General features: G+C 41.0%; 1 protein-coding gene across 10 annotated transcripts in view; it reads left to right on the top strand.

Annotated features, from left to right (window-relative positions):
* The window catches only part of camta1a (calmodulin binding transcription activator 1a), a 347902-nt gene that overhangs the window by 177917 nt on the left and 143982 nt on the right, over positions 1–26003 (top strand). For all 10 annotated transcript variants that reach the window (XM_077575728.1, XM_077575685.1, XM_077575652.1 and 7 more), the window contains one exon: positions 22193–22328. In XM_077575728.1, coding sequence (XP_077431854.1) covers positions 22193–22328 — 136 coding nt within the window. The remainder of the gene's footprint in view (positions 1–22192; positions 22329–26003) is intronic.

Below are 26003 nucleotides of genomic sequence, written 5' to 3'. Positions count from 1 at the left end.
GGCTCGGTGACAAGAAAATACTGGATGTGGACTTATGACAGACAGTTTCCGCCAGGTCAATGCAAAACAAGCTAATATTATTCCCTTTTCATATAAGGTGCCGGGTGTGACAATCATCTCCCAGCTTGGCCATCATCAATACTTTTATTGCTATGGTCCCAAAGAGTTTCTGATCACCTTTCTTCTCCTACAAATGAGGAATGTTGCACAAAACAATGCATCCTTTGAATTACAAAGTCAAACTGTCACATTCGACCTGACTGGAGAAGAATCCCCTCTCTTGTATTCAAGACAGGGGAGGGAAACGCGATGCCTAAAAAACAAAATGATATAAATGACCATTGTTATGGTCTATACGGTTCAATTTAATGTGCTTGTAATGATAAATTATTTTGGTTATGAATCTAAAGTGGACCTGAGTGCAGTCAGAGCAGCAGGACTGTTGAACAATTGCAGCTGTCTCCCAGGGCTGTGGCCATTAGTCAATAAATTAGAAAGTAATTAGTTTCTGCTTCTGTGGCTCTATTTGAAGCTCTCCGCACAGGTGTAATGAGAATTTATTGGAGCTGTTGATCCGGAGGAGAAAAGAAAAGTGGAGGATTTGTAACACCACATTTCCATCCGCCTTTCTCTCCTTTTGCTGACGGCGACAGGTAAGAGTTAGTTATGATGACCACCATAGAGAGATTTGGTTTCTTTGGAGGACCAATTAGCCAGAAGCTGTGAATATTTTATCTGTGGATAGTTAATAAGACGACTTTAATAAGAAATTGTGATGACTGACTTCACTTTAAAACAAGCGCTTTGATGGGAATGGACAAAGTATGTGGAATTTAAGGAGTTGTATTTCAAACAGCAGCATCTTGTCAATGAAAACGACAGCTATCCCCGTAACTCTCCGTTTTGTTCGCATTGGGGGTTTTTTTTCTACAAATGATCAGCTCATCTAAATGCACCGCACTATGTTTTCCTCTCACTCCAAACCCAGAAAAGGGAGAGTGTCAGACTCCAGCCATCAGGTTTGCCTAATTGAACCGCTACACATTCCCCTTTCATGCCATGGTGAGAGGATCACACGAAGCTGTTTGTTGGCAGACAATATCAAAGCTATTTGTTGTGTCTGCTGGAACGCAAGGGCAACAGAAAAGAAGGTACTGAAATTGGGTAAAAGTGAGCACTACTCTGATGTTAGTGAGCACTGAGAAGCATGAAAGACAGATGAAGGGCGGCGTCCCGGAAGCACATGGAGAAAAATGAGAGGGGAACGAGAGATAAGAAGGGGCGAGTGGGCGAGCGGATGAGGAAACAATCAGAGGCGTGAGGTTGAGAATTAAAAAAAACGGAAGCGGGGAAGACAAGAGAAAGAGCGGCAAGGACATGAAATGGAAGAGGAGACGGAACGGACGGACGGATGGGCGAGGCCAGCAAGGCAGATCGGTCCCAGCTCAAGCTATAGCCAATTAGAATAAAATTAGCTGGACCTTGGCAAAGGCTAGGGCACACAGTCAGGCCGGAAAAGAGAGAGAGAGAGAGAGAGAGAGGAGGGCGAGCGGAGGAAGAAAATCCTGGTGATTAAAACCAAATGATTAGTGGTGTGTAAGGCAGAGGGCGAGAGAGCCGGGGTCACCTGAGCCTGGAGGGAGAGAGAATAATAGTAATGAGAGCAACCTTCCCTCTCCTCACTGTCACCAGCCTTCTCTCGCCGGCTCACACACGACATTATCTTTTAAGCCTGTTCGTCCTCACACACACGCATCCATCCATCACCTTCCCCAAACTTCTGCTGGGAATTTTGTATGATTGTTAAAGGTCAGGCTGATCACGCTGACCTCATGTCTGTTCTATTGTGAGTGTCATTTCTCGAGAACACCTTGAATGAACTCTACATACCTTGGAATCGATGATACGCTGATTGGATTTTGGTGGTTAAAAGTCAAGGTTGTTGTGACTTTATCTAGCGTCGGTCTCATTTTTATGAATGACGTATCTCAGGAAGATCTGGAAGAAATGTGGCGACAGCGTCTGCGGGAGTTGTATTTCTGATTTGGACATGTTTTGACACACATGCTGGATACAGAAATGGAATAAGATGATGAAGTGATGACATTGTATATCCTAAAAGGTTAACATAACAATAGTTTAAAACAAGTCCCTGCCCTGGCATTGTCAGTGGAGGCACGTGATAAATACAGCTCTGTCTATCATTGTGCCTTTCCCCGTCTGCTCCTTCTGCCCTCCTTTCACAACCATATTACGATCCATTATTCTCTCTTGCCTTTGGCCAAATGTGCACTAATGCTGTTGTTCTGGCAGACAGTTTAACTTTGTGTGATAAGCAATGATTTATAAGTAGTTTGTTTATCTGCGTCAGTCAGAGGTGTATATCTGCAGGTGTAAGCTAATAAATGGCTTGAGCGACAACAATAAACTCAACATAGGACTGGCATCTGTGTGAGTGGTGGATTTTATAGCTTCATATCAAACTCTAATCTGTATTGATGCCAAAACTTAGATGAATTCTATTAAGTTTGCCTGTCAATGTGGTAGTGACAAAAGACTGAAAACTAAAAAGTAGCAACCTATGGTTGGCAGATATTAGTTTACTGGTGGCCTCATCTATGGTTACCGAATTAGCAGTGTTGCCATAACCTGGCAATAGCTCGATTGATAATAATATAATATATACATATAATAATAATAATAATTAAAAAAAGCTAGATTGATAATAATATAATATATGTATAATATAATATATGTATATAATAATATATGTATATAATAATACTAATACTAATTAAAAATATATATATATATATATATATTTAATAATAATAAAAAAAAAAAAAGATTGATAATTGTGATTCACTCAAGGGAGTTCACCACAATATCAATCTGGGACTGCTCCACAGTGATTTGCTCGGGAAAGGCGGGGCATACTGTACAATACTTTGAGCTGATTGGACGACGCGACATCTTGTGCACGTCTGCCTAACTCGTGTTTTGACCAATTATGGCGACGGATGAAAATGTTCCCGTCAACATCTTTACCAGCTAAAACTGCATGAAACGCTCCTCGCTGTTCAACATTCAACAAGGAAACGGTGAGTAATTCTGGGAGAACAGAATTAATTGCAGCGTCCATTCGTCCATGTTAGGTTTGTTTTTTCCCCACGGCCTCTCGACACTTCCTGGTTTCGTCTGCATATCCCACCCCCAAACACAATACCGCTTTTTGATTGGTCTGTACAAAAAGTGTACAGATCGCTAAAAATCAGCGGGCTCGGTGCAAGATGTATTCTTGGGAGTTTGTGAACTCATAAATACCGCGAGAATTCAGCTTGCAAAGCAAGGTTAGTGTTGCCACAGTTACCTTGAAAAAGTAACTTAATTACTTTACTGATTACTTGATTTTTAAAGTAACAATGTAAGTCCAGAGTTTCCCTCTCCTATATGTTCTTTAATTTATAGTTATGTGTTTAGTGATTTTAGTGAGTACTATAGTGTTTTACAAAGTATGATTCATCATTAACTAATAGTTTTACAATACACTATGACGTGAGGGAGGTACCGTGGCTGACAAGTATGTGCTGTTTATTTAAGATTTGTCAATTATTTCTCACTGCTGCAACCTGCAGACGGTTAACGGCAACAGCCTATGGCAGTGAAATGTGCCACTATCAGAAATACTGATGCTAACTAAGTGAATGTAGTCTACAAAGTTACGCTTTGAGATATTAGAAGAGTTACTGTGGTCTAATTATGTGAATTTGTAAAAGTAATGCGTTATATTCGTTGGTACTCAAAAAGGTACGCATACTAAAAAAGGTATGCATACTAATGCATTACCGGCATCAATGCTTATTGGTCAACTTTGAAATGATGTGCGAATGCCATCAGCCTCTATTCACTCCACAATAACCCCTTTCCAGACAACGTAAACAAACTCAACATATGCTAAAAAGTGTTGTGCAACTTGTGCACTAAAAGGAGAAATGTGTGATTATTTCGGCATTTTTCTTATCACTGAGGAGAGTTTTTTCTCATTTGCGTGCGGAGTGTAGTCGTGTTATGTCTATCTGATCTTGCTGAGGTTCTCTGTTATGTGGCCAGATGTCATCATGTGGAGATGATGCGTGTGTGAGAATGTATACGTGTGTTAAGTATGCATAATGAGGCCTGTCAATTTGCATGTTTAACAGACCAGAAGCAGCACCTCTAATGTGCTGCATATTTCAACATCCCCGCAGTGCCTCGAAGGATAAAAGAAGGTGGTCTGTGTGTTAAGAATCCGTGCTTGTCCTGTTCTCTGCTGCTTGAGACTATCAAGTATAACATTTTCAAAACATTTTTTTTATATCCTATTATGCCCCATTATTTATTTGTTTTGTTTCTGTTTTGATCTGTAATCTTGTTCATACACTGGAGAATATTATACTATACAATGACTATACTATATATAATACACTCTGAAAACTGTTGGGTCAAAAATAATCCAATTATGGATCAAAAATAGACCGATCCACTTTTTGGGTCAATTTGACCCAACTTTCTGAGTTGTTTTAGAGAAACTGACCCCATTTTTTGACCCAAGTAAAGGATCTGACCAATATTTATGAGTTGTTTTACACTAAAAGACCTATTTCTTGACTCAAAGTTGGGTCAAATAGACCCAAGTAGAATTTTTTGGACCCATAATTTATCCATGACTACGTTGGCTACAAGTGTTGGTCCAATCTTTGTGTTTTTATGTGTTGCTTTAAGGACGACGACACCATTGCTATTTGTCGGCTCCTCTTTGGCCTCTATTGTTTGTTAGTATTAAGCGAAACAAACTGTCATAAATCAAAGTTAGGTGGTTGTTTTAAATTGACAGCATATCATATCTAAATTTAGTTTGACAGTAGACTTAAACGGGGAATGGGAAAGTGCTTGAAAATAATGTTTCACTATCTGCCAAACTGCTGCTTGTTAGGAAGTGAGTTGAGTTGAGTTGAGTTGAGTTCATTGCCACCTGACTATAAAGCACAAATTTTTGCTCGCAAGTCAGAGAAAAAAGTAGGGCGAAAGACTTGTAAATTGGGTCACTCGTATCGTAGGCACCACTCTACACGAGTTTGTTTGGACTAAACCCACTCAAACATGCCAATTTCAAAGCTGAGATAGATTCAAATCGAACCATTTGATTGTGAGACAGACAAACTCTGAGCCACATGCTCAACCACCACAATATTCAGTGTCTGGAGTTTTCACACTTAAATAACGATTTACAAGAATGGACCCTGTTTCACTTTAAGGAGCAGCAGAGCAGTTAATTGGCTTCTCCTTGTGGCATCCACCATGAATAAGTGTTGTTTTTTCTTTAGGGGAATCTGCGTTCAGTCATGTAGAATATACAGGCCTTTCATCCCGAAAGACATTCATCTCACCCAGATTCTTAAATTGGTCCCAGATCACCTTAATTGGTCTGCAACTGATTTAGATTTACCCAACTTGTCTTCTGTTAGGTCGTTATTATTCTGGCCTTTGTATTTGTCTTCAAGATTATTTTCAGTTATGTTGACATAACTCCGTTCTGATTTGTCTATGCAATTTTTCTGACGTTGTGAACATCTTCCCTGCTAAGAAAAGAGCTGCCCCTCAGCCATGGAGGACAGTGCAGTAACAAGATTGTTAGAAATGTCAAAAGTACGGAGTGCCTTTCCCACACATGCCATATCAGTGATGTGCTTAAAGCCCATGTAGCAAGAGCACACTGCCTTTGGTGCACGCCACAGGTCTAAGGATATGGGAGCCTGTGACGATTCTCACTCTAGCCAGACAGGCCTAAATAAAGATACGTACCCGCAGGGTGGATTGGTTGGTGAAAAAAAAAGTAGTTCTGTTTGTATTCCAGCCCGCAATGGTAAGAAACACAGGAAGCAGCCTGCACAGAGGGACACACAGAGAGGAGTGACAAATACACAGCGTACAACTTGTGACCATTGTTTGAGCTGCCAAATTGCTCTGTTTTTGGCCAGTGATTATTGTTGCTGCAGGACACCATGATGAGTTTTTGCTGAGGAGAAAAACGGAGAGCAAATAAAAGCCTTCACAGTTGGCCACCAGTGATGACTTAGCCAAGCCAGGTGACTTATGGCTCTTCCTGACACTGAAGACCTGCGGGCTTGTATCACTTTGAGACAAGAAAAGGAGAAACTTATTCAAATTGGCAATGCTCACTTCTTAGTCCTTTATGCATTGTACTATTTTACATTGCCCCTGAATGGACACCGGTCAGTAGGAAAGTAACGATAACAGCAATATTATGACATCACGATATTAGAATTGCCACACTATCGTTGTCATGTCATGATATTGAAAGCAGCACATATGTTAAAAATGTGAGGTTGTATTCCATTTGTGCAGTTCCAGCAAGTTTATACATAATTTAATAATTAAAAAAAAGTTTATACATGATTTAATTTTATACATAATAATAATTTTAATTACGCATGTTTTGGCCACCTAAACTGATGACCCACCTCTCATCGCCAGATAAAGTAGAATGTAGCATGTTTGAGAGCATCCACAAATTTACTCGATTCACAATTTGCATTAACAAATGCCTCAATATTAAGTTTCATTAGTTGTTGTAGGTCATTTATGTATGTCAATATAAGCATTTCCAAAGTATTGTGAGCTTTTTTTTTTTTATCGCCAACCTCCCACATTATTGTCATAATTATTGTATTGTGAGATTGACATCATGATAATAATCGTGACGTTTGGATATCGTTACATCCCTACTGGTCAGAGATTATTAGTGACACTTTTAGCCAAACCCGGCGACTGTGAAGAGGAGTGGTCAAGTAAACGACAGCGAGGGTCATAGGGTCCCAGGGGCGGAGAATTCCCACCGGGGTTGGGCAGATGGGGTCTGGAACGAGCGTGTTCTCAGACAGGTGGATGGCTGTCACCCTCATTTTGCCACCGCTCGCAAGCAGGTGGCCTCTCCCCCCCTCCTCGTCCCCTCAAGGGTCACCTTCACATGGCACCGCTTCCCCCCTGGGTCCCATCCCATCATATATACACTGTAGCACACACACAAACATACCCATATACTGTCTGACTCTCAGTCAACTGGAGTACCTGGGGACTGATGGTGTAAACAGTCACTCTCAAGGTTGAACCCAGGTGTTTCATTTCCATTAAGACCCTCGTCACAATCACAGCCTCCTCCCTGTGACTTTGGCCCTAACATGTACCGAATAGTCATTAAATTTCGGCGTCCCTCCCTTTGCCTTTGCACATATGGTGATTCACAGGGTCTATTTGAGATGTCTTAGAAATAATTATCTCCCGACTCTCTGCCCCAGACAACTTCAAAAGTGGATGTTCCATTGATGATTTTTGCCCTACATCACAGCTTTGCTCTTGCCATGACTCTACAACCCAATATAACGTAATTAAACTAACAAAGTGACATCAATAGAGACAGAAGTGCTGTGTAATTACAGTCGGTGCTAGGACATCATAAGCAGGCAGTGTCATCACCCTAACGAAGGAAATAAATCGACGGTAGTCAGACAAAGCCTTTACGATCTTCTCCTCCGACACACAAAGCCTCCCATAAACAGGAGTACAGCCAGAGTTTAATGGCAATCTTAAAGTTGTGTAGGCCACTAGCTTTTCTTTACTGCTCCTGCCCAGCAATACAATGGGTGCCTTGACACCTTCACCGCTCCCATCCTCTCCTTCATTAGTTTTTTCCCTTCTCCTTCCCCTTCTATACGGTGTCTGGTCTCCTCACCCCTCTGGAGACACATGAGTGACAGGCCTCCCCTTAATAACGGTGCACTCCAAATCTGACATGCTTGCACCAAACAGAAACGCACACAAATAAATCTCGCCGAGCTACATGGGGACAGTAGCGCTAAATGTCAAGGAAAAGTTTTTTAATTTCCTTGTGCACACACCCATACATATAGCCGCTCACAGACAAGAACCCTTTTGTGAGCACACACAGTATGAGAGCGTGAGGCTAAATGTCAAGGGATGATGTAAATTTGCACGATTGCTTCCAGAAGTAGTTCATCACGATGACAACGGTGGACAGATCAGTGTGCGATTGTCCTCCATGAGCGTTGCTGTAGACGGAGTGTACACTACAGTCGTGCCCGTGGGCTGCTGTTTGATCTAGGATGAAATCCTCAGTCTCTCTCAGCTCCATGTTTTATTTGGGCCAGAATAGTTTCCTTCAAAAGGCATATCACTTGGAGAAATAATTCATTATGGTAGATCAGAACTCTGTGTTGCCCTTAGTACTTAATAGTCGCATGTTTTATCATCATAAATTAGCTCAGCTTTAGAAGAAACTCAAGCACTGTACGTCGCTAATTTGATGTTCATCCAGCACGATTAGTGGCACTCTGCCTGTGTGAACTTGGTGGAAAAAAGGGGAAGGTATATGAATAGATGCATAATATTTTCATAAGAATCATGAATAAAGTTAAAAGCCTTTGCTAGCATTTCTAAAAATGAGACCATTCCAAAAAATGATGGCTCTGTTCTAGTTTTGGAATTTTCGTTTTAGTTTGTTTTTATTTAATTTTATTTTCTTTTATTTTATTTAGTTAGTTTTTATTAATTTTCAAAGTGGTTCTGTTATTTTTAAAACTGCTTAATTTTAGTTTAGTTTTAGTTTTAGTTTTTTTTAAATGTGTATTACTTGTGCACAATATTTAATAATCACCATGGTAAAATGAAGAAAGTACCACATTTCATACCTAGCGTTGCATTTTGGCTGCGTTAAATGAAAAAGCAGGTGAGCCAAGCCATTTGAGCCAAAAGTCAAGTATGCCAATAAGGAAGCGACGTCATCTGAAAGTGCTTTTGTATTGGCTGCTGCTGGATGACATCACATCTGTGTGTCACAATTTCAAACGTCTTCATTCCGGTTAATATGTAAATAAATATACTTAAAATCACATTTAAAATCATCCCCAAAGGTTCATGTATTAAATTAATTACCAAAGACTAAAATGTACAACGTTTTTGCTATAATTATAGTTAGTTTTAGTTAGTTTTCTTTTTTTATTTAATTTTGTTAACAAATTTGTTTTTGAATTTTATTTTCATTTTCATTAACTAAAATAACCTGGCTGGACAGGTCTAGATCCAAGTGCTACTCCAACTTAGATTTTAGCCTCTAAGCATCCATGTTCTAAATACTGCGATTTGGTTGCTGCTTCTTGTCAACACAGATAATCGTATAATGTTTGCTACATTGTCAGATGTGAAGGAGATTGAAATATGTAATTCAAACTAGCCAAAAGAGTGTATGTTTAAAAGTCGGAATTAATCTGTCTGGGTAACTTTGATATGAAAGTGTGGACAAGTCACTGTGATCAGAACCAGAGATGTTTTACTTTCGTAGAACAAAATAGTCTTCACACATCCTGCCTGGTCTCTGGCTGACAGTCGTGGATCTCCCTCTGCTCCCCTTTCCACATCATTGTTCAAAGAAAACCCAGCTGAATATATTGTTCGAAAGAAGTATGAGCAATTTATGATACAGTAGTAAGTGCGTGTACCACAGTGATGAATAAAACATAGATCCTATTCAAGAGAAGTCTCCCTTTGCCCAAGCCGTATATGCGGCTCCGAAGCATACTCTTTTTCCCCGCGTTGACTCTTGCTTTTACGACTTACCACCGCCAACCGTCAATCACCCAAATTCTCACTACTGCAGAGGTGACTGATGAGCGGGCGTGTCAAATATAGGGGAACCAGTCAATCAGCCTCCATGTAAAAGCTGCCGGAGGGTGTGTGAAGAAGTCACGTTCTGTGCCAGACCGAGGATTTTATAGTGGGGGAAGAGGAGGGATTAACCCCTACCACCCTCTTTGCTAAGTATTGTTAGATCCTCTGTAGTGTGTGTGCGTGTGTGTGTGTGTCTCATCCACTCCAAGCTGCCAAGTTCTGCCAGCAAAGTTTGTACATGTATACTGTAAGTATGTTCAAGAAATAAGAGGGAAAAGAGAACGGCCGTGGATCATTTATGGTAGCGAGCGTGTTGAAGTGATTTACTGCGCGAGCATGCCACGGTCCACTGAACTTAGAAAATGAGCAGGCAGTGGTGACCATGATTGTGCGCCTCCCTGACTACTTTATGAGGGTATTCAGATGTGCGTTTGCGCGCCATGTAGATGGCGGTGGGAATCAGTAGCTGGACAGAGGTAGATAAACAAAAGCCAGACACATGCAGTCTATCATCTTCATTGTCTGTGTATAGCCTATTAATGGGTGTGTGTCTGCCCAGGAGAAGTGGACTTGACTTATGCTCACTCAAGTGTGTGCGCGCGCGATTTGAGGTCAGAGCCCCCAGCTGATAGACACAGCCGAGTGATCTCAGACATGCGATTGTGAGAGAGCACGATCAACCTGTTGACCGAAACTGTCTTACAGATGACCTCATTTGACGTGCACAGCCCTCACGAGTTGACCATCGTGCCACTTTACGCCACTCTGCTTCACACAGCTACTACTACTACTTTAAGTGACTCAGCAATATGCAGTATAGTAGTATTTTTTTTTGTCAAGGTCAAAGGCTATTTGCCTAACAGTTTTGTTGTGTTATCTAAAACGGTTACTCATGCTAACCGTTAGCATATCAATGGCAATTTCCATTATATGTCAACATTAAGCTAGTGAACCATTCCTAAGATGTGTGATTAATGTGTGATTCTCTTTGTTTCATGTTTAATTTGACAGCGAACTTTGACTAGGAGAGGCCTCTTTTTTTTATATGAATTATTCACTAGGCTATCTATCAAACTGCTGCTTAAGTGATGTGATTTGAGTACACTGTCGCCATACAGCGTTCAAATCTCAGGTTTGAATTTGCACGTCAAAGCAACATTTTATTTATTTATTTTTTATCTCAAAAAACTTCATCCGTTTATCAAGGCACCAACAATGTACTATGTAAAACGAATCAAAGATAAAGTTAGAAATGCAGAAACGACATTGACTGTCCATGCACGTTTTGACACAGCTACCATTATCTCTATTTTAAGTCCATCAAGAGCCAATTCATATTTATGTCATCACACAGGTCACATAGGTCCTGAAACATGTCTGCGTCCATTATTTCTGGTTAAATTGCTGCTATTATAGCTTCGATTGTGCCTGAAATTGAGCACACAATGTAATAATTGCATGAAACAGTCCAAGAGAGAAGGAAATTCAAGAAACATTTTACTTCATAAAAAAATCGAGTCTCTGTCTGCTACTCCATTTACTTGAACTTCAATGCCACACACACACACACACACACACACACGGAAAGTTTCGTGTCAACTTGTGTACATGAATAGATCAGTATGTTCAAACGAGTTTCTTGTTCTTACACTTATTTATCTTTTTTGGGGGGGGAGAGAGCTCAGTATTGTTCTTTCGGTAATCTTACCGACTTGACATGTCATCATCATTGCTCTCTCTCTTTTTCTTTTTTTTGTATGTGTGTGTGTGTGTGTGTATAGGTGCGTGCGTGTGAGTGTGTACTCATTAATTCACCTAAAACCTAATAAAAATCCCATACCGTTCACCTAAACCGAATATTTCAGAATCCAGCTAGAGTCGTGAAGTTGTCAGGAGACCCGAGGAAGGATCAAAGAAAAGAAAGAAAAGTGAAATCCAGCACCGACCAGACATCACCTACTACCCATCGAGTTACCAACCATAATCTTTCACCAACCCCAGAATCATCTAAATTCCAACAAATTAGAGAGTCCTCAAGAGACCAAAGGAAAGATTGAGGAAAGGAAGGAAGGATAGACGAAGCAGAGTGAGATCCACAGACATCAGCCTCCACAGATTCAACGACCAGAGGAAGAAGCAGATTGTGCTTGAATTTCGGTAGATGCTGGTGTGGTGAATCTGGCACTCATGAAAACCTCCACCAAAGAGGGGAGCCGTCTACCCCCGGCCAGGACAGAGCAAGCGCAACCCCACAGGGCCCCCCAGGCCGCGGCCGCGGCAGCGCCAAGGCACAACCCCCGGAGAGCAATTTTCGTTGTGCTGTGCTGCAGTAGAGCTGAGTCCTCAGACTCATGGCAGGCCAGCATAATACTGTCACTGGCATAAAACTAGGTAAAGCGAGTTTATTTATTTAGCACATTTATATAAGGCAACCCAAAGTGCTCCACAGATCATGAAGATAGGATAAAACAAAGAGACAAGCGAGAACATAAAAATAATAAAATGATCAAAGTTTAGGGGAACAATAAAAACACAAGTGAGTAATCAGCAAATAATGAAAGAAAATTAGTTAAAAGCATCTCTAAATTTCAACTCCCCCGCTGATCAGCTCTTTGCTTGAGATTTTAGCCACTAGTAGTATTTCCTGTTTGGAATCAAATGACTTTCAGTTTGTTTGTGATTTTTTTTTTTTATAGTAGATATTATTCAGATGTTGAAATGTGGAATACAACAATTCTTATTATTATTTAGCTACTTTAGCAAGAAACTGAAGCATATTTATATTTGTTGTCAATAAATACGCCACAATTGGGCTGCCACTTTCTTAGCTCTGTATGTATTGCTATTGAGGGGTGGCTGTGTGTTCTTTATGTAAATTTCATACTGGGATTCTCAAATACAGCGCTGCAAAGATGGCTTGGGTTCCAATATGTTGAGTGTTGACATCACGTGTGTATGAGGGCTGCAATCGCCTGGAATTCAATTTTGTCTGCATGGCCACCATCACTTACGCATGTCTGGGGTCCGTCCTGAAAATCCTCCTCTACTCACTCTTTGTCGATGGGTGCTGCTGAGCCCTCGGCTCCAAGTAATCCCATGATGCCTGTCTTTGGTAGGTGTGGCGACCAGGCAGGGCGCAGAGAGATGTGATTCCCAGGTGAAAGGTGGGATAGACTTTCTGATTCGCTCCAGCACACTGATAGAGTTACAGCTCAATTCCGACGTCTGGGCCCTGCTGGTCTATCCCTCTGACTAAAATAGGACCAAGGAAGTAGGGAGGGGAGAGGAAGAATCACTTCTTCCATTCTTCTAAACTGTCCAGCTTGGTCAGCCTGTACAACATCACTTCTAACTGTGTAATTCGATCTAACCTTTAAAATTGGTCTTATTGTTGACCTCATTGGTTCTTTCCACCTCTGTCTTTTCAGTTGCCCCTTCAGTTTTGTGCTTTTGGCTTGTTTTTGTGGACACGGCAGTATTTCTGAATAAATCATAAATGGTTCAATAGCTGGCCCAAGATGTGCTCCGTCACTGGGGGGATCAATGGTGGAAGGACAATGGAACAGTGATGGCACTGACTGGAGGAGAGACAGGGAGGGCCATGTCGAGGTGATCCATAAACTCAGTCTGGCATGAGGCTGAATGGGGAGGAGAACCTGTCCTTGCCCACATCTTGTCTCTCTGGAGAGAGACTGGTGTCAGTGTGCCCTACTTTTTGCCTTCTTCACATAAGACATACAACGTTGTGTTCAGATGGAGAAAAAGAATCATTTCAGTTGATTTTGTTTGCTTTTCTTCCATTTTTTTTTTTTGCCTCATCTTGTGGGATGAAAGCAAGGTTGTAGTAATGAATAACTCAAAATATTTCCTGACAATAAAAAAACTATAAAAATAAATTCCCTACTTGCCATGCATTATTCATAGTGTAGTGAAAAGTTTTATTGAAATGTATGCTATCTCACCTATTGTATGTCTACACATTGACAGTTGGGTCGCCTTGTCCATTAACAACCATGATTTAATGCAGTGACTTGCAAACATTTGATTTGATTGCTATCATAATGCACACAACTAATTTGTCTTTTATGAAAATATTGTGTTACAAAATGTCACATGCTATGGAAGATGCTGTTAAAAACAGTTCACCAGTTCATTGGTGTAAATTCAGAAATGACGATATTTGAACAAAGCTAGTACAGTTCAATGTTCTGTATTGTAGTGCATTTGTGTAGCAAACTGCTCGCTTTTCACATCAACCCAAACACAAGAAATAGCTACCGTTACGTAGATAGGCAATTCCGTTGAACTGCAGGGAAGAGCAGAACCCAGTGGCATGTATGAATAAAAGAGGGACATACCCCTCTCGTAACACTGGCTCTTACACCCGTCCCGGATCACCCAGGGGGCGGGGCCACTGATTACGCTGTTTGTACTCATACTTGAACTGCGTGAGTGTGAAGGGACATTCTGTGCTATTAGACACCGCCATTCTGGCAGTCAGCATTGATGAAATAGAACTCTGTTTCAAAAAGGTTGGCAGGGCTCCAGACTGCCTCTAAATGGTGGCATTTTGATCCTAAAATTTGAGTTGATTTGACCCCGGAGAACCCAAGAACCCTTTTCTTCTTTGGAAAATTATGAATTATACATTAAATGACTGCCGTAAATTCACTGAAGACCAAAATATATGCTTTTTCAATGTTTTTTTCAATTTATTCCCTAATTTAAGATTAGGGCGAAATTTGACCCTTTGGGATTGAGGGGTATCATTTCGAAAAATCTGAATATAACAAAAACTGTCAGTAAACTATTTAGAATTTAAGAAAATAATCAATGAAATACACAGCTACATTGAACAATATATATTTTTTGTTTTATTTGTTGCATTTTAGCCATCTTGTCACCACCACTCTGGCTCATGTAAGTGCAATATTCATCCACTAGATGGCCCCATGCAGGGGTCAGAAGTGGCACTCTGGACTTTTGAAGTTAAATTTGTAAAAAAAAAAAAAAAAAAAGGTCTTTGTTATTTGAGTAGCAGAATTTATAGGGGCCAAATTTGACCCCGTGGGTTCTCCAGGGTTAAGTAAATTTGGACTGGATGAAAAACAAACTAGTGTTAATGTAGTGGTCGTATTCTCAATTCAGTTGTTTGACTGCCGTCAATATAAGCCAGTTAGATGATCTCTGTTACGAGGATCAGGCCCCTCAGATGAGCCTTTTTAATATTCTTGCCTAACTGATCTGCAAATTGGAATCCTGAACTTATACATTGTCTACAAAATGGATAATAGCTTGTGAGGCTTGGAACTGCCAATGTAAGACTTTAATCATTGTCTCCTTAGTCTCACACTAAGCAGGCATTCATACTAAAGTCTGAGTAGAGCTATCCTTCACATAAATGATGCAGAATCCTTTTCAGCAACCAGTTGAAAGTCATCAGCAGTCCAACCTCATATACAAACACGTACAACCATAGACCGCATTTCAGGGCTGAATAGGAAATGCCTTCACACACGAAACCGTACACGCTCTTGAAATTCAAATTCTTTGTCACCTATGCGCCACTTCAAAGCTCGGAGGTGTACGTGTTGACAGAATGGAGTGGCGTAACCGGCGAACAATGTTGTTATATGTGAATTATGTCCTAGTGGCACAAGCTGAAAGCTTTACGTCTGAGCAGCTACCCTGAAATGTGCATGAAATGTGCTTACTGCTATCAGTGAAACATCATGGCCAGTCACCTGCTTCCCTTGCCGCACTTCCTGCAGGGCTACTGTGGACCAGATAAGAAATATGGACATACAGTACATGCAGTAAACCAACCACCCACACCTGTGGCCCCCCACAATACAAGGTCATGTAGGGACACAGAAAAGAGACAGCTGAAGAGCTCCAACTATTGTAATTTACAGTCTCTTTAAACGTGATCCCCCCCTCATTCCAATAAGTGCAAAGGAACATCTGTTTTATGCCAGAAGGCGACGGTCCGAGCTCTGCAACAATCACTGGCACTTCTCATAGCGGGCAAAAGAGATGAGGAAACTATCATAAAAATGCACCCGCCCCAGCTCTACATTTCACTTGGATAAACAAATATTTCCCTCCATCTGGAGTATATGACACAGTTTGGCAAACTCAGTTTCATCATTCATCTCCATCTAGTTCACGTCAAATACACTGATTTCTGTTCTCTCCTAAATATGAGCTTGACCTTTCAGCTTGTCTATAACGTGAGGATTAGAGCGAAAGAGGAATAATATGATTTGAATCAAACGCGATCCGTAACGTTGAGCCGATTGATCCACTAAAAAGTCCCTTATTCATTTGTGTGATGTGCATAATGAGCCATTAGCTGGACTGAAGTCGGAAGAACATTGCTGCAACTGCGCACAACACAAAACAATGCCTTATTCAATCAAGTATTGCGATTGCATTTATATGACTGAATATTTAGGTTTGAAAAGGGGTCTTTGTTTTTTTTATTGAACATTTTTTTATTATTATTTATTTTTTTCTGGAGAGCTCAGTATTGTTCATTCAGTAATTTTACCGATTTGACATGTCATCGTCATTGCTCTCTTTTTTTTTTTTTTTTATGTGTGCGTGCGTGCGTGCGAGTGTGTGTGTATTCATTAGTTCACCTAAAACCTATTAAAAAATCCCATACCGTTCACCTAAACCGAACACTTCCAGCCAGAGTCGTGAGGCCGTCAGGAGACCCGAGGAAGGACCAAAGAAAGGAAAGTGAAATCCAGCACCGACCAGACACCACCCACCAGGCCACCAACCCCAGAGACCTTTAAATTCCAACAAATCAGGGAGACCTCAAGAGATCAAAGGAGAGACTGAGGAAAGGAAGGAAGGAACATATTTGGGTTTTTGTGTGTTTGTTTGTATATTGGCGATATTCGGGTTTTGAAAGGGTTATTGACTAAATGTAAACGTCGTCATTGTCAGTCAGAGAGAAACGTTTGGTTTTGTGAGTGTGTGAGTGTGTGTCTGTGTGTGCGTCCGTGTGCGAGAGAGGGAGAAAAGGCTCTGACTCTAAATCCACAGGCCATGCCAGATTTACATTTAAAGTAGTTTTAGCAAACGGCCCACTTGCAGATTCATTTTTTGGCGGGGCTGAAGGGACGGGCTTATCTGTGAGTCATCAGTTACGCGTCCCTGTGTCCAGATAGAAGCTTTGAGGTAGATGATGTGCCATATAATGCGTCTAATTGCGCTACGTGTGGATTCACACGGCGCCACACGTGTGTGCCATTCTACACATGAAGTCTTTTCGCACATGGGATGTATGTTTCAGTAGTGATTGACAGGATACGTAATGGCCTGCATCGGAGTGCTATCGATGTTCAGCCATGTCCACATGGAGCAACAGGGTTACTAGCAACTTGGAGTCTACAGTATGTGCCAGTGCAGGAGTACCCAAGGGCATATTTGCGCCTCATATTTACTCTTAATAGGGTCAGTGTATGTGTCACACCACTCGCAGGCGTGTAGTTGAGGAGGTGGAAGTGTTGTTGTTGACACACAAGGCTAAAGGCTGAGATTGCTGAAGGCTCCAATGGGTAATTGAGAACAGCATGTTTCCTCCCTTCCGAGCCACTTCAGGCCCAAACCAGCTCGCCCTCCGACCTCCAAAGCCTCCGCGGACCGGCTCTCCGTCCTCTTCGTCTCCTTATCCTCTCCTCTTCCTCTCCTCAAATATCACCAGCTGAGCTCTCTGTAGAGAAAATAGAATGTGTGGTATTAATCAACCCCAGGGCAACACGGGGAACGGGGCAAAGTGGGGAACGGGGGCTAGAGTTTTGCTATTTCTGCTACACAGGCTCAACAAGAGACATATTCGAATTGTGTGGAGCACAATTTCATAGCTATATATCCAGAAGATCTTAATCTTAATTCTTCTTATGACATATGCCTGTATGTAGTGAATGTTGATTTCACATCAGGGTTCATTTAAGATTTCCTAAATGTTCTTTAAACAGCCTTAATGGTCTTTTTTTGTTGCAAGGAAATTTTGAACATGTCAAAAAAAATCCTTGTAACAAGGAAGCCTAAGGCTGTTTAGAGAAACAATAAAACCATCTAGAGACAGTTAAGGAATTGCTGCAACCTTGGAAGAACCCTGACGGGAAACATTTGCAATGCTATCGAATTTTGGTTTCATGTCAGCGTTTTCTAAATAGTTTTTATGGTTTAAAAAGTCTTTATGGTTTTTCTTGTCACAAGGAAATTTTGAACAACAGTCCCTTAAAACAAGAAAGACCATTAAGACTGCTTAGAGAACAATTCAAACTGTTTAGAGAACCTTTAAGACTGTTTAGGGAATGTTTAGGAACTGATGGGACCTTGAAGAAACCCAAAGATGAAATCAACATTCGTTAGCATTGCAAATGTTCGCCACTCTGGAATATGGAAAATAATACACTTGTGTACCACTTAAACGGTTGAAAAGTTTTGATTCTACTAATAGCTGTGTGATTGTGTTCTTTAGGTTCGGAGCAACTGTGCACTTAGACTTAGTGTAGAGCATGTGTGCGTCGGTCGTATTGCGGAAGCCAGCACACTTGACAGGATTTTACAAAGCATTTCGGAGGATTCCGCTGTTGGTTCTCGTCGCTGATCCGTGTTGGAACACACGACTCAGACACTCACTTCACTTTTTTGCTGCAAGTGTTTGAAGAAGTGGGACAGGGCTCCCTCGCTTTCGGCTTTATTACACATGCTGAACGTGTCGCCAGCCTCATAAAGCCAAGCTAGCCCTCAACCTCATCTGACTTTCTCAAATGAATAAATGTGATTGAGTGAATGCCATTACCTGGGTAAATGTGTGATTCCCAAAGGAGTGGACAAGGCCTAACACCACCCTGAGGGTAAAGCTTATTATCATTGCGAACTCCTAAGAGGAGAGAGAGGCAGCTGTGGAGCTGGTCTGAGGTCCACATTTCCATATTAATCTGGCACATTTAGGCCTCTGAGACAGAAGGCCGCCTGTCACGCTTGTATGATAACAGAGAATTTAGCCTTCCCCTCTCATGTATAAATATGTAGAATTCTGATAAGATTAATTGAATCGAAGCGGCGGGAAAGGAGTGGGAGGGACGGAGGGAAGGGAAGGAGACACGTAATGTTGCCAAAACGTTCATTTGAGACTGGGCTCTTTGTCTCACAGGGTGTCCGAGCTTGCTCATATGGCTCCAGAGTGCCATGAATTGAAAATAGCATCTACCTCACGGACCCTCAAGAATAGCTGCAAAAAAGAAAAAAAAGTTTTTGCGCCCGGCCGATAAATATGGCGTGGAGCCTCTGACATCGAAGTCTCACCCCAATTTTCAGTGCTCCGGAGGAGATCAGATAGCCGTGTGTCATTTGATTTTCTGCCTTATCTCATCTGCGCCCATCTTTTTGTCCCGTGCAGGGCTAACACACATTGCTTGTATCTTTTGAAGGGCAAAACTCTGAACGATATCGGAATAAACAAAACTATCCTGCTGTTTGCTACTGAGTGCTTACGTCTAATGAGTGTCCTTCATTTGACACGAAGGATGCAAATCGGAACGAGTACATGTTGTGTTTGCAGCAAACTTTATGACAACGCCTCCTTAATGGTGGCATAAACTGCTTGAGAACACAATTAAGATCCCATACAGCTCTGCATCCTCTCCTCAAAATGACCAATAAAAGTATTTTTTTTCTGTAAAGCATGCAGAGTGTTGAAGGGTGGTGAGTGCAAAATGTAGAAAAGAAAAGCCTGGATGTGTGCAGGAGCCATATTGTCACCCAGCTTGACATAATATAAAACCTGTAAACAAAGCAATGCAACACTACGGACTATTTCCAAACCTGTAAGGGATATATTTATCAGAAACCTGACAATTAGAGGTTTACCGATCTCAATTTTCTGGACAATCTCCGATCTTTAAAAAGCCTGACCTCTCGATCCCAATTTTCACGATTTTTTTTCATAAGCAACAGCATACACCTTCAATGTTCAAATCTTGTTTTACAATAAAACATTGAACAATACCTGCAAAACTATACAAATGGGTTGTTTAAACTGCACTCAAATAAAAATCAAAACCCTATTAATCATCTCACAGTAGACGACAAAGGCTGACATTTTCAGACATCTGTGGAGGGAGGTGAGATCGGTGGGAAAGATCTGTTTTATTTTCAGGAATTTACTTGAAATTAAGGAAATTGGCAAATATTTTGATCCAGGCCGATCTATCAGTGCACCCCTACTGACAATATACTGTATATATTTTATATCTATCTGATGTTATCATCATGGCCATTTAGTGAAAGAAATAATGAAATTATTAATACAACTTACATTATTAGAATGAAAGCAGAAGGAGCTGGGCAAGCACTGGCCAGTTAACCGACATTTTCATAAAAAATATTAGTTTTGACGAAATGTATTAATTTTTTTTCAGTTTAATGTAAAACTAAAAAAAAAATCAACACGGGACCACCATGACAATTTGTAGACTTTTTTTTTGTTGATATCTTTGAGCTCAAACAAATCTGAGCTAGTTGAAAACGGATGAATTCATCTGTTTCTTATTCTGGGAATGCAATATTAATCAGAATATCGTATTTATACTACTAGGAGCACGAACAGCGTATCGCTAAAGTCACACAACAAACCACTTTGCCAAAAATCTAATCCACTAAAAAGGGTCAAAAGCTGACTCAGGCTAATGCAAAGCAATGTTAGGACTGCGGACCCAAGATGACAACATGGCGTACATAAGATGTGAATTTAACCAAAGACATACAGTAAAGTGCAAAACTGTCATGACTATTTTGTTTTTGTTTTTTACATCTTTGGATAAGGATAAAGATGCAGTTGCTGGTCATTTGACAGACAAAAGCTTTCCTTTGCTGGCTCAGAAGTTGACTAAAGGCAAAAATAGATATTCACACAAAAATGTGGAAAAGTGTGTGAGTGGCGTCTCTCATTAGAAAGTGTTGCCTGAGGCTTCAGAGGAGGGACTGCGGGGACCCCAACCAGCCCCTCCCCCACTCTTCCTAGTGGCCCCTGAGAACGTGCTGAGGAAGTGATTGATGAGTAATACCGAGACAGACGCGCGCCGCGGCCCCCCAAAGGCATCCCTGCAAAATGATGCGCACCGTTATAAATAAACATTTGGGAAATAAATAAATAAAAACCAAAACAATGCAAAACAATCGGTGGGGTTTGTTATTATGGAAATTGTTCCTTGAGACAAAAATCGACTCGGCTTTTGTTCTTTTCTTTGATGAGACTTTTTTTCTATTTAGGTGTGCGTATGCGTGTGCGTGCGTCGTGGTTATGCATGTGAGTGATGAGCTCAAAGCTAACGAGACCCAGCAGCTGAGCTGACTGGATGTTTCTCCGTCTCTCTCTTTCGCTCACTCCCGCTCATTCACAGCGAGCCGCCGTGCGCTCTCATTTGGGAGCGCTCCAAATCATCGCAGCTGTGCGAGCGCGTGCGCGGGCGTGTGCGCCAGCGAGCGCGTTTGGGTGTTAAACCGATGTGCAAGTGCGGCATATGCACCGTTTTCATGATACGGGGGCCGAGTCACAATACACAAACACGGCACGCATCTCCGACCAACTGCTCGCTAATTGTTGAGTGACTTGTAAATGTTTTATGTTACACTTTCTGCTAATGTTCAACACTGAGCACTAAATGTCTGTGTTACAAATCCAAGCAGAAAGGCAGATTATCATCAAATAGTTACATTATATCATGATGAGCCTCCGGGCTGTGGTCTGGTGGAGGGAGAATGAATTATGAATTATGAATGGCGAGTGAGGGAGAAGCTTCTCTTCTCTCTTGGGATTTCAAACAGCTGAACTCATTTAGGTTGGATGAATGAGAGATCAGGAAGGACGTCTGGCTCTCGCGCATTTTTTGCTCTGGGTGTTAGAGAGTCACTGAAGCCTTTCTTTTCTTTGGTCCTTCCTCGGGTCTCCTGACGGCCTCACGACTCTGGCTGGAATTGTTCGGTTTAGGTGAACGGTATGTTTTTTTTTTAATAGGTTTTAGGTGAACTAATGAATACACACACACACTCGCACGCCCGCACATACAAAAAAAAAAAAAAAGAGCAATTATGATGACATGTCAAATCGGTAAAATTACCGAATGAACAATACTGAGCTCTCCAGAGGAAAAAAAAAAAAGAGAGAGAGTCACTGAAACCGCCCTGAGACACACACGCACATACACTGATTGCCAAATCCATGCTGCAGGTAGCTTTATTCATTGCCGACGCTGAATAACCATAAAGAAATGATATCATTAAAGTCAGTGGTGCATCGCCTTCAGACTGCTGTCGGGACTTTTTTGTATGTTTCTGAAATGACTGCCCGTGCAGTGCTGCACCTTCGCCCAAACCGTTCTTCAGTATTTCTCCTCTGCTCTCTGTCTTGTCTCGGTGGATGCAGGCCGCAGAATGGGTCGATGATATTGTACAACAGGAAGAAGGTCAAGTACAGAAAGGATGGCTACTGTTGGAAGAAGAGGAAAGACGGGAAGACAACACGGGAGGATCACATGAAGCTGAAAGTGCAAGGAGTCGAGGTAAGCGGCCTGGCTAGAATTGCAGAAATGCGGGAAGCGCCGAGGGTCTGTTTTGTAGCGTTTCCATCAAGCGGTGCAGTTTACGTTCAGGTGAATATTTCTAGTTTGATTGTCTAAAGTTAGGAAGAGGTCCAAACTACAGACATGTTTCTGTTAAGGTGTGCTAGCTAAAGTGTAAAGACATGCACTTGAGTCTGGCACTTCTGTTGAAAAATTAGAATGGAAAATACTAATACAAGGGCTGTTTTTAGAGATAGACCCATGTTACAGATGATTAGTAGTTCAGGAGGCCGATTTGGAGACGATGTTCATTTTCAGTAAAAGGGGAAAACAATATTGGCATCAAAATGCAAAAAAACAAACAATTTCCGGCTCTTAACCTTGTTGACAAGCATGTTTATTGAACAACCTTTGAGATTTATCAACATTTGAAAGAAAGCTTTATTAAAGCATGCTAAATGTCAGGTTAAAATGTTAAATGAAAATGTAATCAATTAAATAGCTCACAATATTTTTCTACAGTAAATAAAGTTTTCCAAAATTTCAAAATAACTGAAACTTTCAATTTCAAGTCCAAATACCAGAAATTGGTATTGGACCATTACCCAATATATTTATTGGGCCTTATTTCAAGGTATCAGTACTCATGACAGCAGCCAATACTGAGGCCGTTTTATGATCAGGAACTGGGAATTAGACATTGGAAGAATAGAAAATTGCCTTTGATTGCATGCAATTTTCAGGAAAAATGTATTGCGATAAAAATGTGTTTCTACTATCATTGTTTTTTGGGAGATTTCAAAAGTACTAGTTGTATTGGTACTTGGTATCGAACATAGTCCACCGAAGTTAACCGTTTTAAATTGATCTCTTATCCGCCTTCAGATAAAAAAATAAATACTCTTTTGTCGAATATCGGTGCCATAATCAGCCCGGCCGATAATCTGTCTATCTCTAGTTGTTTTCTTCATAATAATAAGCATTATAAAAAAAAAATAATAATCATGCGGGATGTCCTCCATTATCCTATCGATGTTCTTACGCTCCACTGATGGCCGCACAATTTACATCTCCCCATCTGGCCCGATCCAAATTTCCCATTGCAAACCTTACCAAGGCATTGTGAACCGCACTGCACCGCTTGGTGGAAACGCGGACGTGCTCCGCCGAGACACGACCTCCTTGCCATCATTGAGCTCTCCACGGGCTGCAACGGAGACGGTCGCATGCTGGCGTCTCCAAGGAGCCTCACCAGCAAACAATGCAGCACAACAATAGTTTTCCCGAGAAAAGCAGCGGAGTGGAGCCGATTGTTTGTACCTTATTAAGACTCGGGATGTTGCCGTTGCTCCGGAGAGCCTACATTAATCTTGCTTGCTCAAAGCAGTACTGAGCAGCAAGCGCTCCCTCACCTCACTCCAAGTCACCTCCCATACAAGCCATAAAACACCCAGTTGTATCTATTTTTGGCTCTCCCTGGCTTATTTCTGCTTGATCTGTGGTGGTGGCTTGCAATGTTGAGGCGGCGAGCGCTGATTTATCAGCAATTCCACTTCAAGCCAAACTTTGCCTCCCTAGCTGTCTATAGTGCTGAAGTTTAGGTTCTGCTTTATTGCCGGCGGAACGGGAGTTGAGATGTACAGCAGATATGACATATTTATGTGTTTAGGATTTTGATTTATGTGTGCTTACAAAAAAAAACACACAAACATGACACGTAGCACACACCTCAGGCGCTGGTGTTTGTCTCACACAGTGTGACATAGACACGGCTCAGGCATTCTCCCAACAGGGGCTTTGCTGTGTGTTTGCGCTCCTCCAGATATTTGTCACTCTGAGGGAATGGCTCGGTGTCATCGCTGGTCCTGCAATGGTCTGATAACCTGCTGGGACATTACACATCAATCTGTTTGAGATCTTACATATTTTCCACAGCATCTGATCATTCCGGCAAGGTGGAGGGTTTAGGCAGCTTACCGCTACCGGTATGGGTACATCAAAATATAATTGCTTGAATAGGAGACACGGAATTAACATGGATACTGGCATGGAAATACAAAAAAAAATAATGCATTTATTGTAAAACTGCTTTGATGATTTTTTTAAAAATGTAAGTTATTGAAACATAGTTGCTTTGAAAAGAAGGCTACATTTCATAGAAAACTTTTCAGCACAATGTTTATCGCATCTCCATCATATTTGTGCCCGATCAGACCATCAGTACAAATTTCATGAATTAATGTGATAAAATCAAAATGTTCTTTTTTTTTTTTTTAGTATATATAATTAAGATTTTACACCAATCTGATCGGCTGTATCGGGATTGGACGATATTTTGCATTTTTATGCAAAATCGCTGATCGTCTTAATTTGCCCAATTGATCAATGACATCATTGATTGGCTTCACAAAATATTACATATTATATTTAATTTGTATCAGTGTTTTATTTATATATATTTTTTCCTCTTATCTGCGGGTTTTTGCTATTCATGTGCCGGTCGCTAATTTTTTTCAAAAAACCTTCTTCTTTCTTTCCAACCTCTTCTGTCAAATTTACATAACCATGGTCTATTATGTTCTTTGTTTAATAATACCATATTTCTATATGTTGTGTGTTTGTTAAATTGAAATGAGAATACTGGTGAAGGACTCTGGTTGGTGGCCTGGTGGGTGGTGTCTGGTCGGTGCTGGATTTCACTTTCCTTTGTTTTCTTTGGTCCTTCCTCGGGTCTCCTGACGGCCTCACGACTCTGGCTGGAAGTGTTCGGTTTAGGTGAACGGTATGGGATTTTTTTTAATAGGTTTTAGGTGAACTAATGAATACACACACACACTTGCACGCACGCACACACGCATGCACATACACATACTCACCCACATACAAAAAAAAAAGAAGAGAGCAATGATGATGACATGTCAAATCGGTAAAATTACCGAATGAACAATACTGAGCTCTCCAGAAAAAAAAAAAAAAAAATTGAAATGAGAATACTGGTAAAAGGGGCCTTATTTTTGTAGCACCTCCGATGCCTGCTAACGCAGAGATATGGGTAACGGTTTCCTTTTACACCTTTCAAAAGTAGTCCTGCACATCACATTATCTTTTGGTTCTTTTATCACTTTCAACTAACCATCTCCTGAATATGACTGTCAAACTAGCTAGAGTGCTAGATTATATCAAGCTTTTTGCTTGATTTGTGTTAATAATGCACTAGTGCCTATTACAACTTTGCTTGTCCATGCATAATAATACGCAGGAATAAAAGTTAAATAGAAACGCCATTGTCAAACCATTAAACCTGCACTGTCTGTTCTTTGCACCCTCTAATAAAAATGTACCAAAGTATAAGTCACATTAGCACAATAGCTGTTCACTGAGACGAGCAAAGACACTTGGAGGGGAAAAAAAAGTGCTAAGGTTTTTCCTCTTATCTAATTTGTTGTGTGATCAGCAGAGGCAGTTTGCAGGTGGGAAGGTGAGCACAGTTTCACTTGTCAAATAAAGTGCTCTTCACGTCTGAATTGCTTTCAAAATGTGATAAGAGGTTATTATTTCATTAGTCTTTCTAGTGTAACTAAAAAGAAAGTCTGTCATCCTCCCTGTACGAATCAAATTAATCTGTCTTCAAAAGAGATAGAATTATGCTTAGTTGCATACTTCATCAGACTACTT

This window comes from Vanacampus margaritifer, chromosome 1, assembly GCF_051991255.1.
Source record: "Vanacampus margaritifer isolate UIUO_Vmar chromosome 1, RoL_Vmar_1.0, whole genome shotgun sequence".
NCBI lineage: Eukaryota > Metazoa > Chordata > Actinopteri > Syngnathiformes > Syngnathidae > Vanacampus > Vanacampus margaritifer.
This window is presented reverse-complemented; position numbering and strand designations above follow the sequence as displayed.